The 15,766-nt window shown below is 47.3% G+C and overlaps 1 protein-coding gene across 1 annotated transcript; it reads left to right on the top strand.

The window, feature by feature from the left end:
* Positions 1-533: 533 nt before the first annotated feature.
* LOC311329731 (occludin) lies at positions 534-13,845 on the top strand. Its single transcript, XM_084461635.1, has 8 exons — positions 534-729; positions 3,295-4,103; positions 4,239-4,406; positions 9,088-9,251; positions 9,970-10,218; positions 11,456-11,627; positions 12,079-12,120; positions 12,231-13,845. Exons 2-8 carry the CDS (start codon positions 3,315-3,317, stop codon positions 12,330-12,332), a joined length of 1,686 nt encoding a protein of 561 aa, XP_084317761.1. The 5' UTR covers positions 534-729; positions 3,295-3,314; the 3' UTR covers positions 12,333-13,845.
* Positions 13,846-15,766: the final 1,921 nt, after the last annotated feature.

Below are 15,766 nucleotides of genomic sequence, written 5' to 3'. Positions count from 1 at the left end.
TATAACACTGCTGTTATGAATAACATTTTATTAATTAGTTAGTTCATCTGTGTCGTAATATTGTTATTACTACTGTATGTATATGTATGATGTAAAATAAAATTCTGCCAATGGAGCTTTATGGAATAAGCGGTCTCAAGGGCAAACTCTGATTCATATAATATCATATCAAAGGCCACCACTACAAAGGCTACTTTTAACTTTGCTTTGTAAAAGTAGCATTCAGTCACTATCAACCCTGACGAGGGCACTATTCACTCGCGCATTGTTTCCCCCTATTTGTGGGACTAATTCAATAACTTTCTCTACTTTTAGCCTACGTAGCCTACATCTTATCTGTTAGCTATTATCATTATTGGCTTATCACCATTAGAGGGAGGAAGAGTGTCTTCACGTTAGTTGCGACCGTTATCACTTCTCAGTGAGGAATGGATGACTAGTGCGTAATAAACGAGTACACCTCGCTGCGCAGGGGAGGGCTCAACTCATCCAGCGTCCTTGGGGAGCGTAACAAAGCACTTGTTCAGGTCTCTGGGAACGGTTGACTGCGCGCACACGGGACAGGATTTAACTTCTTTTGGACGAACAAATAGATTCAGTTTGATCTGAAATCACTTAATAGTTTTGTTCTGCTCCGAGGAAAAGATTGTTCTTTAAATTTGCTATAGTCTACACCGAGCAAGTCGCGTAAAGGGGCAGCTGGATTTGAGACAGATTTGTTTTTATCAGGTAAGTGAGCTGGTTTCTGTCCGTTAGAACGTGGGGGTATGACGGGAAAACTGAACCAGAAAAACAAGCTCTGTCCTGTTCATATCTGGCATATCATTATTTTGTTTGGCAGTTCGAATAATTTGTTTTCCAAATTTATTAATAGCATATCCATACTTCCTATTGGTGTGGGAAAAGTACAATACAATAACCTACACGGTGAATGGTTGTTATTTTTATAGAAATATTATATATATATATATATATATATATATATATGTTTCCATTTTGATGTAGCCTAGCCTAGATGTAAGACAGAGAAATGTCGAGCACACTATTACATTGATTAAACTAACGCTACTTCGTGCATGTTATTCATGGTGATCAAACATGGAGATATACGGTAGTTTGACAGATGTGAACATGTGACCGAGGCTTGGAATTCTCTTCTGATGAGAGGATCGAGTGAGGAGGGTGGTGGACGGCATCTGAGTCAGTTGTGGGTGTTTGACCTCTGACCATCAGCCAGACAACCTTCTGTACAACTCTTTCTGTTTGCTTGGTAAATATGTTGTCTGTCTCTGAGACTAACCCTGTGTTTGTTGTTGTTCTGCACTAGCTTGTGAGCTGATGGGAGCATTATGGTCCACAGCGCTGGCATTATGGTCATTTAAGTACTATTATAGGTAAATATAATGTTACAGTCAGTGGTGGTGTGCCCTAGTCATTTACAGATGTGTGTGTGACACGGTGTGTTAGTATGCCCATGGACAGAGCTCTACAGGTGTACACTGTTTCACACTGAGGGAGTGTGCTGTGGTGAAGGTGTAGGCCATTGGGCAGCCTGTTGATCGAAAATAGAGTAGGAAGCCCTCGCTCTGGGGACACCTGATCCTACTGACCCCCCCCCCCCACACACACACACACACACACACACTCAGGAACCACACAGAAGAGCTCTTGTTGGATCCCCTCTACGCTGTTCCCTCGGTTTTTCCCCACCCATTACTATGGCAACACAGTTCCTGCCACAAGCAGCCTTGACTCCCCCAGACCACACCACCCACCCCGCCTGCTCCCAAAACAAAGACAAGAAGTTACGGAGAAAGGGAGGGAAGGATGGAGGGAGAGGGGGGGGTGATGGATGTGGGGGGCTGTTGGACAGTGGGGGTGAGGGGTGGGGGGGGGGGGGGAAGAAGGGAAGGTGCCTGAGATTAAGGACTTTGAGGCAAGACCCCTACTGTAGAGTGTGCCAGGCAGGGTCATAAAAGAGCAGAGAGTTATGTCTGCAGTCGGGGGTCTGTGCCAGGCGTGTCCTCCTCTGTGGCCTGGCTGGATGGACAGTGGACAGCCCGGCCTTTTGTTTATGGAGAGTCACTGAAAAGGCAACAGAATGATCAAATACATTCACAGAGTGTTCTCTCCGTGTGTTACATGGTGTCGGATCTGGAACAAAGGCACTCTAGAGATATCAAAACTGGGAAGGCTTGTTCGTCAGAAGTAAAAGAAACAGATTAGACTATGGAAACCCTTTTCTCCGCCGCAGTGCATCCTGCACCATTCTCACAAATCTTACACATTTTCACTGGCCAAGAATAGGCTGTGTGTTTGTGATCGGCTGCACAAGAATGAGCATTGTTAAGCCGTTTACTCTGCAGCGGAGCATTATCTTTGAACAATTTGAGCCAAAGCAAAACAAAATTTGGCAGAGGGTGGGATGTGAAATGTTCAAAGTCCAGCGGACAATATGAGGGATTGAGGGTGACTCCCACAGCTAGTGGAGCTGGGAGAAGGGCAGCATTGTGTTGTTGGCAGAACTGTGATTCCTGGTACCGGCGTCTCCGTGCTGCTTCTCACTTTGCTGGTTCACAGAACTCAAAGCTTGCAGGTCGCTCCTCTGAAGTGCTGCAGCTTGTAATATGCGAGAATTGTAGCTGACCCCGTTTTGACGTGATTGGTTGTGAAGTTTCTGCCCTTCCGAAAGCGAATTCATTCTACCTCGGTTTGTAAAAAGGAAGTAGCCTAGATTATATTCGGCTGTGAATGTACAACTACTGAATGAACAGCATCTGTTTGAACAAGAGTACATACATTAACACAAGTGCACGTTGACCATTAACATATTTGCATTTAACCTTATTGTTGAAGAGAGAGCCATGTCCTGTTTCCTATACACCTTCTAACTCAGCAAAGAAGCAATGACTCAGCATTCAAAGCTGTGTGATAAACTCAAAAACTCAAAACTCATCTCTTCAAGAAGTACTACAACAATCCTCCCTCCTAAGCACTTATTGTATTGTATTGTATTGTATTGCACTGTACTTTAGATTGCTATTCTTGCACTTTGCCTTCAGCACTAGATTATGCTCTTAGTCACTTGTTTTAGAAAGAAGATGCACTTGTGAGTTCTGGCAAGTAGTAGTACATTGGCTTTTCCTACGTTAAATGCAATTATTGTTAGTCGCTTTGGATAAAAGCGTCTGCTAAATGACTGTAATGTAAATGTAATGTAATAAATAGTGCACAACCACTACATTGCTGTTCTCAGTGTCCATCAGTGATATCTGTGTGTGTTTTGTTCTCTAGGTTCCTGACACGTTTGAGCCATGTTGGAGAAACAACGATACGACAGCCCGCCGGTGTACAGCCCGCCCTACGACCCTCCCTCCAACGGCTTCGGCCCCCCTGGTAGCTTCAACCCCCCGAGGAGCGAGTTTGACCCCTACCCGCCCCCGCCAGGCTCGTACTACATGGAGGAGAAGCCCCAGCACTTCTACAAGTGGCGCTCTCCCCCGGGCATAGTCAAGGCCATGATGGGCGCCGTCATCGTGTTCTGTCTGGCCATCTTTGCCTGTGTGGCCTCCACCCTGATGTGGGACATGCAGTACGGCATGGGCATGGGCATGGGCATGGGATCAGGGATGGGCTACGGCGGCATCGGCAGCTACGGGGGGATGGGGGGGGGCAGTTACGGATCTGGATACGGAGGAGGTTACGGGGGCAGCAGCTACGGCAACTACGGCAGCTACAGCTCCTACCCGACGCCGTACTCGGCTAAAACCAGCATGATCGCCATGGCGGCCATCAACTTCATCACGGCGCTGGGCTTCTTCATCGCCAGCTTCTCCAAGACGCCGATGTTCCGCACCAGGAAGTTCTACCTGGTGATCCTGGTGGTCAGCGCCGTCATGGCCTTCCTCCAAGGGGTCATCAACATCGTGTATATTGTCGGGGTGAACCCCATGGCCCAGAGCTCTTCCAGCATGATGTACAACCCCATGCTGATGATGTGCCAGAGCATGTATGGGGCTGGCTACTCTAACATGGGAGGCGTCGGGAGCTTTGGCATGTACAACCAGTACCTGTACCACTACTGCTTTGTGGACCCGCAAGAGGTGAGGGAGCGTTTCTGTGTATATCTTATCAACTTTGTACGTGTCAGTTGGGATAAAGCTGGATTGTGTAAGGACTGGACCGCCATGTGGGTTCGTCTGATTACACAATAACTATATCTTACTTTGTCTCTTCAGGCTGTAGCCATGGTCTGTGGATTCCTGGTGGTTATTGCCTTAGCGGTCGCTGCTTTCTTCTCACACAAAATACGTGGCAAAATCTGGCGCTATGGGAAGCCCAACATCTACTGGCAAGAGCCTCTGACTGGAGGACTCGCCCCCGAGGGCAGGGACGTGGAGGACTGGGTAAGAGACGTCTGGCCTGGGGGGACACAGCCTGACTGGGTTAGATAGGATCAGAAATGGTCTGAGAACTTCAGATCTTTATCAGGATGAGAACCTCTATTGACTTCATGTTGCCTCACGTTTCATCTTTCAGTCACACCCCTCACATCCAACACAAAGGGGCTGGAGGTATTGTAGTACAACACTGGAAGTAGGGAATCACACGACACAGGGGTATGCTAGTTCTAAACAGTTGCCAAAATCGTTATATATGTTTCTAGTTAGACTTTGGAAGTATCACTCAGTCGTAGGTCTTCCCGAATCATCTTTTTGAGTCCATAGTCCACAAGGAGTGTCCCAATTGATGCATATCCAGGCCTTGTTTGGGCCGTGTGTGTACGTGTATCTGATTGTGTCCCTGTATGGCGAGGGTATCAGTCAGTCATCGCTGATTTTATCATACCTGATAAAAGTAGCAAGTGTACTACTGTAAGTGTGCTAAGAATTGACTCACAATATCACTCTCATTCTCGTACACTTCTTGGATCAACTCTCATAAAACATAGTATGATCTGGTTAAAATAGAACATGTCCAGTAGGTTAAATGCCTCAGAGAAGCCCATATCCTAATGGACTCTACTTTGGAAGTTTTATGGTTTTATTGTGCGGATAGTGGCAACACTCTACTGTGGCTCTATTCCTATATGGTGTCGTGGTCACATGACCGTCCTGATAGTGGCTGTTTGTTCATGACCTGCCTGGTTTCAGTCTGACTGATCATTAACCAGCAAAGTGGACATATCTGACTCTGAGAGCCTGCAGTCCAGCCTGCCTGGGCTTTGAAATGTCAACAACATGCTAGGGGTTTGGCGTTGTAACCAGGGTTACGGGTGAATTATTGATCTGTTGTTGTTCATTTCATTGCATGTATATTCATTAAGGAATCTGTCTGTAGCAAATCATTCGTAGTATTTAGAAAATGCATGGAATAAGAAAGATAAAATGAACTTGTGGAGTGATACCTAATCGCGTTCCCCTGAGATGACATCACAGAACAGAGAGATCAAAGTTCTGTGGCTGAATTCAAAAAGAGTATTTTAATCGTCAACCATGTAATGTGGGAACAGAATAATGACAAAACATCTTCGAATTACCTTCTAAATAACTCTAATTTGTTACAATACTATTGTGTTTCTTTATAGGCATTCACACTGTGGCAGTGGACCTTTAATGTGGTTTGTGATAAAAATAGGATGGGATTGCATGAACGTACGCTGGCCATGGTTGTTATGTTGGATTACGCAGACGTGTCATAGTTTGTTCACTTGTTTGTTGTGACAAGAGTGGCTGTCAGTGTGGACAGAAAGCTCTGGACATGAGATGCTGAGAGGACAGCATGTGTCAATCAGCTCCCTCCCTGCAGTGAGTCATGCCACTGGTTTAATAACATGGCTGTCCTGTATCTCTGATGACATCACACACTGGTCTCATTCAGCCCGCTCAGGCTGCATTGTCCTCCACCGGATGATGTCACAGGTTCCACAGGACAACGGTGGACATCAGCTGATGTGTTTCTCTCTCTCTCTCTCTCTCTCTCTGTCTCTCTCTGTCTCTGTCTTGTAACTACTAACCAGCCAACTGTTTTGAGAGATTTTTATTTATTTATTTATTTATTAGCCTTTATTTAACCAGGAAAAGTCCCATTGAGATTAAAAATCTCTTTTTCAAGAGAGACCTGGCCAAGATAGGCAGCAGTGCAATCCAAACACAGAGTTACAGACGTAAAATACAACAGAAACACAGAGATGCAACAGTAATACAATTTACATGTGACTTGGTGATTTGGCTATATGGCAATATGCTAGTTAAAAACATGAACATACTGTTAAATCCACCTCTAAAACCTTCATAGTGGATTTAAAAACATCTATTGAGACCTGCTCCTCAAGTTTGAGATCATTTTGTAACATGTTCCAGGCAGAAGGATCCGAATAACTAAAAGCTAGTTTCCCCTTTTCTGTTCTGACTTTGGGAACAGACAGCAGCAAGAAGTCCTGTGATCTTAAGGAGTATTTCCCAGGACCTTTTTGTAACATGTAGGCACAGAGGTAAGAAGGAAGAATACCAAGAATTGCCTTATAAATAATTATGTACTAATGAATAAGTCTACGAGTAGACAAAGCAGACCATCCAACCCGCTCATACAAGGTGCAGTGATGAGTACGATTTCTACAGTTTGTGTTGAATCTTAAAGCACCATTGTAAACAGTATTGATTGCATTGAGGCACTGAGAGGAAGCATGCATGTACAGAACATCACCATAATCAAGCACAGGCATGAATGTAGCAGCAACAAGTCTCCATTTAACCTCAAAAGAAATACTAAACTTATTTCTGAAATAAAAACCCAATTTCAGCTTCAGCTTCTTCACTGGGAGTATGTTTTCCCTGAAAAGTGACAATGGATGGTAGGCTCAGTGGCATTTTTCGTGTATTTCTGAACACCATAAGTTTCATTTTGTCAGAATTTAAGACAAGTTTCAGTTGGCACAAAGTATTTTGTAACAACATCGAAAGCAGATTGCAGATCGCTTAGCATCTTAGCAGATGGCTTCTCTGTGCATTGTTTGTAATCCAGACTTGGCCATTAAGGCAGCCTGTCAGAGGAGAGATAATTGCCTTTGTTTCACTTCAGCGGTCTTTTCAACCCATGCAATTAACCTGTCAATGAGTGATGCGCAGTATAGCAGCCGTAGGGTGTGGTGCACAAGAGTTCTCCTGCCCTGTGAACCAGAACACCGGGGCGGCTGTATAGCTCAGGGGTAGTGCGGGTTGTCCAATGATCGTAGGGTCGGTGGTTCGAATCGAAATGACTGCATGTCGAAGTGTCCTTGGACAAGACACTGAACCCCAAATTGCTCCCAATGAATCTCCGTGTCTCCCTAACCCTCTCATTCCATCCCACGTTCCCCTCATAAGAACCAGCTGATCTCCGTGTCTCCCTAACCCTCTCATTCCATCCCACGTTCCCCTCATAAGAACCAGCTGATCTCCGTGTCTCCCTAACCCTCTCATTCCATCCCACGTTCCCCTCATGAGAACCAGCTGATCTCCGTGTCTCCGTAACCCTCTCATTCCATTCCACGCTCCCCTCATAAGAACCAGCTGATCTCCGTATCTCCCTAACCCTCTCATTCCATTCCACGTTCCCTCTGCCTCCCTGTCTCCCACATCTCTGTTTTCCCTCGATCCCTCCATCCCTACAGTATCTCTTCCCCTTCCTCCACTCCTCCACTCCTCCCTCCATGGCCGCCGGGTCCTAGGGCTCAGACATTCCTTCTCTGCTGACTGTGTCCGCTCATGGCCCAGCGGACACCGTGCTCCATGTGGAGAGGGCATTGTTGGAATTCCTGGATGACTTGCGGCCTTCAAAGGTGGCCTTCCTGCAGCTGCAGGGAAACGCTCCCCACCCAGCCACCCTTGGATTGTTGTTTCTTGAGGCTGGTCTCCCTGTTTTCCCAGAACCAGCACTGTTCAGATTCACAACACCTGTCCTTTGAACACTTGAAGAATGAGAGTTCATCATTTTCTGCTCATAACACTTTTGTCCAGGTCAGAAGATAAGACTGTTAATCCCAGAGGGGGGGATTCTGGCATTACAGCAGAGTGACAGAACTGAAGAGGTGCTGAATAGAGAATCTAGTAAAATATACATACAGTGAAGCACGCAAATTCAGAAAATAATATAAGTATAAAAACTAGTCAGTGTAAAGTGACAATTGACGGGGGGGGGGGTCTGAGACCAAAAGTGTAGGGGGGGGGGGGGGGTTAAGGCAGTGCTGTAAAGTCTGATCTCTGCAGGCACAAAGGAACGCCTAAACCGCTTTGTTTTGCACTTAAGGATCCGGTATTACGGCAGTATTTTTGTTTATTCACAGAAGAGATGTGCAGTTGCCACCGTCTTCTACTGAGTTTCCCAATCGCAGGACGCCTCCGTAGACACCGGCCCAGATAGAGAAGTGACTGATTGACCAGGCCTGCTGTGTGAGCGACAGTGACCCCGAACCAAACCTCCATTGTGCAGTTTGCCCTTCGCACGACCCCTCCGGTCACACAGCTGCTGGGGTCCCAGGGACTGTTTACCTTTGTGATGAGGACAGGGAGCAGAGTCATGTCTGATAGAGCATTCTTGACATCTAGTGAAATTAGTGTAGAATCCTGTCTGCATTTAGATGATAGGGACAGTATTAACATATTTAGATGGTATTATATGATAATATACAGATAAAGGGATATAGTTCAAACTGTACATTTTCACATTCAAAATGAACAGGAAGAAGAAAAATGCATTCAGGTATTTATCAAAGTATCAGGTATTCTCATTAGGTCAGGTCAGTAAGATAAGTAAATTGCTCTCTGATGATTAATTCATTTAGAAACAGGTGAACCAAGCAGGTAAATCACATTTCTCTCAGGACATGGTCTGTGCACTACGTGCCTCGCTGCTCGGCTCGGTAAATTCTGGCAGTAAAAACACTACTGACATAACAGCAGGACGCAATCAATGAACTAACTCACTCCTCACGGCCTGAGCAGGTCAGAGGGGAGGAGAGGAACAGAAAATCAAACACAAGTCAAATATTTTTTCAACTGTTTGTTTTTGTTCGCTGACGGTGTTCTGTCTGCTTCCTGGACGGTTTAGGTGAACAATGTGGAGGACAGCCACAGTACCCAGGATGCACCTACCGTGGTGTTGTCAGAGAAGGCGGGCGGGGCGCTCAACGCCTCAGTCAACAGCATAATCTCCTACCCAGTCAAAGCAGAGAGCAGCATGCTCACTGTGGACGGCTACAACAACAACAACGTGTGAGTAAACAAACTCAACCTCGCTTTCAAGGAAGTGAAAAGAAGGGTTAGTAATGCGTGTTTAAGATATCAACAGATGGTGTAAACAGTCGCCAATACATGGTCTTGTTTGCATACTTAGTCTTGTGAAAGGCTTTATATGACTGTCTGAATCCAAATCAAACGTAGCCTACTTTACAGTATGTTATAATGTTGTAGAGAGTGATTGTACTGTAGCTTATCTCTCTTTATGATGTTTTATACAATAATGTCTTTCATATATTAGAGGAATGTTAGGCCTCTAGAGACTTCTGTTGTTTACATCCTGGCATTTATCCGCAGTATGTCTGCGGCTGCTGGGATGCTTTCCTAAATCCCTGTAAACTCAGTAAATTGAACTGGTTTCCTCTTCCTGGTACTGTGGACAAGCCACCCCCCCCCCCCCCCCCCGGACCCCTGGGGGCGTTCAGTGAGCTGGTGCAGAGTTTTCATTACTGGACCGATGGGGGATTCAGGGACCAGCTGGAGAGTTTTCATTACTTTATTACGTGCAGTAACTATACAGTATGTAGGTCAGGACCCAAACAAGCAAATCATAACTAGAGCCACTGTCTTATGTCTGTTGGCTCATTCCAAAGTTCATCCAGTTTACAGTAGTTTTTTTATGGGGTACCTCACTCCCAACGTGAAGCTCTTCCAGGAGCCCTTTTATAATGGTGATCTATGGTTCATGTTGCAGGTATTCCAGCCGACCATCGGTGCGGTCCAGCCGACCCTCGGTGCGGTCCATCCGACCCTCAGAGCAGCCCTCTCACGGCGAGGAGGCGAGTTCCAGCCCCTCGGAGGAGGCGGGAAGACTCCGCAGGCCCTCGGCCAACAGGGGGAGGAGGCACCGGCGTAACCCCGAGCTGGATGAGTCTCAGTACGAGACGGAGTACACCACGGGGGGGGAGGGGAGCAACGAGCTGAACGCAGAGCACTGGAAGAGGTGAGGGCTGCACACACACGCAGTCACTCACACACACACACACACACACACGCACACACGCACACACGCATACACGCACACACACACACACACACACAGTCACTCACACACACACACGCAGTCACTCACTCACTCACTCACACACACACACACACGCAGTCACTCACACACACACGCACACACAGTCACTCACACACACACACACACGCAGTCACTCACGCACACACACACACACAGTCACTCACACACACACACACACACACACACACACACACACACACACACACACACACACACACACACACACACACAGTCACTCACAAACACACACACACACACGCAGTCACTCACACACACACACACACACACAATTGACTCATGTTGGCGCAGGATAGATACTGTACAGATTGGCACAGTTATATATAAGTCACACTCATGTGTGCAGTCACACACACACACACACACACACACACACACGCACACACACATCCTAGCCTAGGTAGTGGTCTCTGCTGGCCATGTTCTGTTCAGTAGAGTACCTAATCTCCTCTGGCATGCCATTCCACATGGGTTTGTAATTTAAAATAATGAGGGAATTGGGCTAAAGGTTTGAAGTGCGGAGGTCAGTGGTTAGAAAGCAGTCCGTCTTCGGCAGTCTCTACCCAGACTCCCTGAGGAAGTGCACCCCAGACCTGTGCATTACCAGAGCACCTGATTGTATCTTTTTGACTCATTCTTTGTGCATTTACATTAATTTGGATGTAGCATTTTTACCACTTCCACACACCTAGTTCTTGTGATGTAGGAGCAAAACTGGGCTGCGTTCAAATTCAGCTAACAGAGCCGAACGTTCGTCGCAAACATGTTTTCTCCAAACGGTCACATTTGAACGGCTTTTAATGAACGTTCCAAATAGTTCGCATAAACGCAACAATCCCCATGGGAGCACATCTCCAGTAAGCCTGGGTCCATTGTGATCCTCGTTCCGTTACTGGTGAACTACCTCTCCAGACTGTTAGCTTCTGTTAGCAAACATTTGCAGCGAACACAAAGCTAACGGAAAATAGTTCGCAAACGTTCGCTATGTTCGCTGAATTTGAACGCACCCCTGATCTCACTATATTACTGTGTATTGTTCACAAGCAAGTTACTTTGATACTGTAGGTAACTAATGCAACATACAAGTTGGTCCCTGACCCCAGTCTCTCTCTCTCTCTCTCCCCCCCCCCCCCCTCAGTATCTACCCAGAGATAACCTCAGACGGCCAGCGTCATGAGTACAAGAGGGAGTTTGACTCTGACCTGAGGGAGTACAAGCACCTCTGCGCAGAGATGGACGACATCAACGACCAGATGAACAAACTCAGCAGGCTGCTGGACACGCTGGACGAGGCCTCGGCCAAGTACCAGGTCAGACTCACAACGTCACTCTTCACTGCACCTGATACCTGTACTTTGTACATATGACAAATGGTAAATGGACTGCACTTATATAGCGCTTTTCCACCTTAGCGGCACTCAAAGCGCTTTACAATGGCCTCTCATTCACCCATTCACACACACATTCACACACCAATGGCGGTAGCTGCCATGCAAGGTGCTAACCTGCTCATTGGGAGCAATTTTGGGGTTAGGTGTCTTGCTCAAGGACACTTAGACATGTGGACAGTCGGAGCTGGGATTCGAACGACTGACCCTTCGATCACTGAACGACCCGCTCTACCAACTGAGCTACAGCCGCCACCTGACAAATAAACCTTGAATCATGACATTACGAACCGTTTTCTCACTGACGTGTTTTTTAGTAAACAGATTTGTACTGTTAGCTAGATGCTCAATGTCTGCTGCCTCTTATTTTCAGACCGCGGCAGAGGAGTATAACGGGCTGAAGGACATTAAGCGGGTGAGGCGATCATTCAGTTCAACTTCCTGTCAATCAAGAAGCCGTGCTTCCTGTCCCTTTTCATTAGACGTGTCTCATAACTCGCTGCTTTTCTCCCTGGTTCTTCTCAGACGCCAGACTACCAGTCTAAGAAGCATGAGTGTCGCAGGCTGAGACACAAACTCTTCCACATCAAGCGCATGGTGAAGGACTATGACAGGGGCCAATCGTAAAGGCCCCGGGCCCCTGGCCCCTCGCCCCTGGCCTACACCACCACGCCCCCAACGCCTTAGTCCTCATAACAACTCAACACTCCTGGATGTGGCCCAAATACTGACACTATGCAGAGAGAGCAAAGACTATGCAGAACGCTGAGACCAAAGCTACAGAAACACACACATGCACACACACACACACACACACACACACACACACACACACACACACACACACACACCAACACTCAGTGATTCTAAGCAATGGAGATTAGTGATACAGGCTTTTGGTTCCATCTCTTGTCTTTTGTCTCTCATATGTTGAAGTGTATATAGAATCTCTGGCTGTCACGCCCCACCATGACTGCTTTGTAGCTGGATGCCTTTGTTCTCGGAAGGAGATGCTTGGACCCTGTCTGTCGTACATAATGGCGGCATGTCATAACCAGCGATACACCAACGCTGCCATGCAGCTAACTGTGCCAGGTAACACTGTGGTTCGTTCCTCCGACTCCACCCCCTTGTCACTTACGTGACAAGTGCACCTGTGCTCTGCTGGATCTTGTTTGCTGTAGATAAAATAATGTACAGCGTTTTATCTCGTGAGATAAGAGCGGTAGCATGACGGAGAGTAGAGGTGAGTCTGAGCACCACGGAGATTGCTGAGCACCAGATGCAGGCTCGGCCGATGGCACCACCACAAACCAGTATGAGTCAATCCAAGGATCGCTGCCTTCCTTTTTACATGAGTAATGTGTGTGTGCAACGATGGTCCTCCTTCCCTAAACCTTCCTACTGATTTCTGCGGTTGAGATTAAACCAAAATGTGTGACAGAACTGAAAGGTATTTTGTTTTTGTTTTTTAAATCTGCAGGTTGGCAGAAATTCAATATTCTAACATGGCTTCTATCAGGCTTATGCAAAAACTGTTCCATTGTGATTATGTCAATGGGTGAGTATAAGAGATTTAAAGAAAGGTATCTTTTCTAATAACAGGATCCAGAAGAACAAAATCTACTGTATGTGTGCTTTCTTACTGAATATTTACAGTACAGTGATATTTGTGTACATCTTTCTCAGTGGTCACTCAAAATGCACTGATGCTATGTACATGACAGGGCAGTTTTATAGAAAAGAAAAAAAATTACAGTTTGGGAAACTGTAAAATGTCCATATTCATTTTCTAATTTTCATCAACTTTTTTTCCCAATGGTATAACGATTATGTATTGATTTCATGCATTGTAATTGCTCTATTAATCCACGTCCTATGCAAAGTAGGCTAATGCGTAGTGTCAGAAAGTTATTTACATATTTTTTGATTACCTGTTTATTGATATGTTTATGACGAGTAAATGTAGAACAGAATTTTGTCTTCATTTGTTTTTTCCAAGTCATTTATTTTTGTATGAATGTTTTCTTTTCATTTCATTGTAAAAGACAACTGTTTTATAACTGAAAATATTTGTGGAGAAGGCATTTCTAAAATGTATTGATTTCCATTAAAAAATAAACTTCTCTAATTCTATAAAAATTTTAACAGAGTGATATCCTTTTTATCGGTTCTTTCTGCGTTAGAATAAACACATGGTAGGTAATTGTAGTAGTTTGTACCGTGCAGTTCATGAGCATGTCCAGTAGAGGGCAGACTGGTACCATGACACAGCTCTCAACCATGGAGGTAGACTTAATACAAAAGGTTACTGCCCCCTGTTGACTGAATGGACTGAAAACGTATTAAAGTCTGTAAACATATCCCCTGTTCTGTAGTTCTTCTTCTTCGTGTGGGTTTGATGTTGTGTCCTCTCCCCCCAGGCTCGGGGCTATCCTGTTACCCCCCCGAGCCTGGGTGAGGGGTCACCCGGGCTATATATCCGGGCACACCTCCAGGAGCCATGTCACCATTTCGTCATCCACAACCGTCAGGCCATTCATTCCGTTGGGTGTCCGATATATCGGACAGTCCTGGATGATGTGGTCTGCGGTTTGTTCCTCGGCGCCACTCACACGCCACTGTAGTTCTTTCTGCTGTTCACTCAAACTATCAACTAGTCCTCGGCCCCTTAACATACAGGAGGGACCAATAGAGTAGAGTTGGCTTCAGAGGTCAACTTTGAATTATTATAGTATTAATCTCTAGTAAATTAGTAATAAGTTTTGGCCACGTCAACAATTTGCACCTGGCGAAGAAAGCATAGCAGCGGATGTCCTTCCTGAGGCAGCTAAAGAAATTCAGACTACCAAAGAAAATGATGGCATTCTTCTACACCTCCATCATCGAGTCCATCTTCACCTCCTCCATCATCATCCGATACTCCACCGCAACAGCCAAGGACAGGGCCAAACAGCAGCGCGTCATCCGATCCGCCGAGAAGGTGATCGGCTGAAACCTGCCCTCCCTCCTGGTCCAACCTGCCCTCCCTCCTGGTCCAACCCACCCTCCCTCCTGGTCCAACCTGCCCTCCCTCCTGGTCCAACCTGCCCTCCCTCCTGGTCCAACCTGCCCTCCCTCCTGGTCCAACCTGCCCCTCCCTCCTGGTCCAACCTGCCCCTCCCTCCTGGTCCAACCTGCCCTCCCTCCTGGTCCAACCTTCCCCTCCCTCCTGGTCCAACCTGCCCTCCCTCCTGGTCCAACCCGCCCTCCCTCCTGGTCCAACCTGCCCCTCCCTCCTGGTCCAACCTGCCCCTCCCTCCTGGTCCAACCTGCCCTCCCTCCTGGTCCAACCCACCCTCCCTCCTGGTCCAACCTGCCCCTCCCTCCTGGTCCAACCCGCCCTCCCTCCTGGTCCAACCGGCCCTCCCTCCTGGTCCAACCTGCCCTCCCTCCTGGTCCAACCTGCCCCTCCCTCCTGGTCCAACCTGCCCCTCCCTCCTGGTCCAACCCGCCCTCCCTCCTGGTCCAACCTGCCCCTCCCTCCTGGTCCAACCCTCCCTCCCTCCTGGTCCAACCTGCCCCTCCCTCCCTCCTGGTCCAACCCTCCCTCCTGGTCCAACCCTCCCTCCCTCCCGGTCCAACCTGCCCCTCCCTCCTGGTCCAACCTGCCCCTCCCTCCTGGTCCAACCCTCCCTCCCTCCTGGTCCTGCACAACTCTCGGACCCTGAAGCGGGCCAGGAAGATTGCGGGCCGACCCCTCCCACCCCGGCCATAATCTCTTCGTGCCACTCCCCTCAGGCAGGAGGCTGCGGCCCCTCGGGACCCCATCCGCATGCCTCAGAGGCAGCTTCTTCCCCACGGCCACCAGCCTCATCGACAAGGCTTGTGCCCCCCCCTCTGCCCCACCCCACTCCACCCCACCACAGACCCAACCACGGCTGACACTTGCACATGACCTGAATGTACTGAGTAGGATGCACTACTCACTTATCACGCCTCACACATTTACACACACTCACATACACATATCTGTTCACTCACTGTATGCACACTGACTGCACTACTTTTTGTATATTGTT

The sequence above is a fragment of the Borostomias antarcticus genome (assembly GCF_949987555.1).
Source record: "Borostomias antarcticus genome assembly, chromosome: 3".
In the NCBI taxonomy this organism is placed as follows: Eukaryota; Metazoa; Chordata; class Actinopteri; order Stomiiformes; family Stomiidae; genus Borostomias; species Borostomias antarcticus.
The sequence above is the reverse complement of the archived record's forward strand: the minus strand, read 5'-3'. Positions and strand labels throughout refer to the sequence as shown.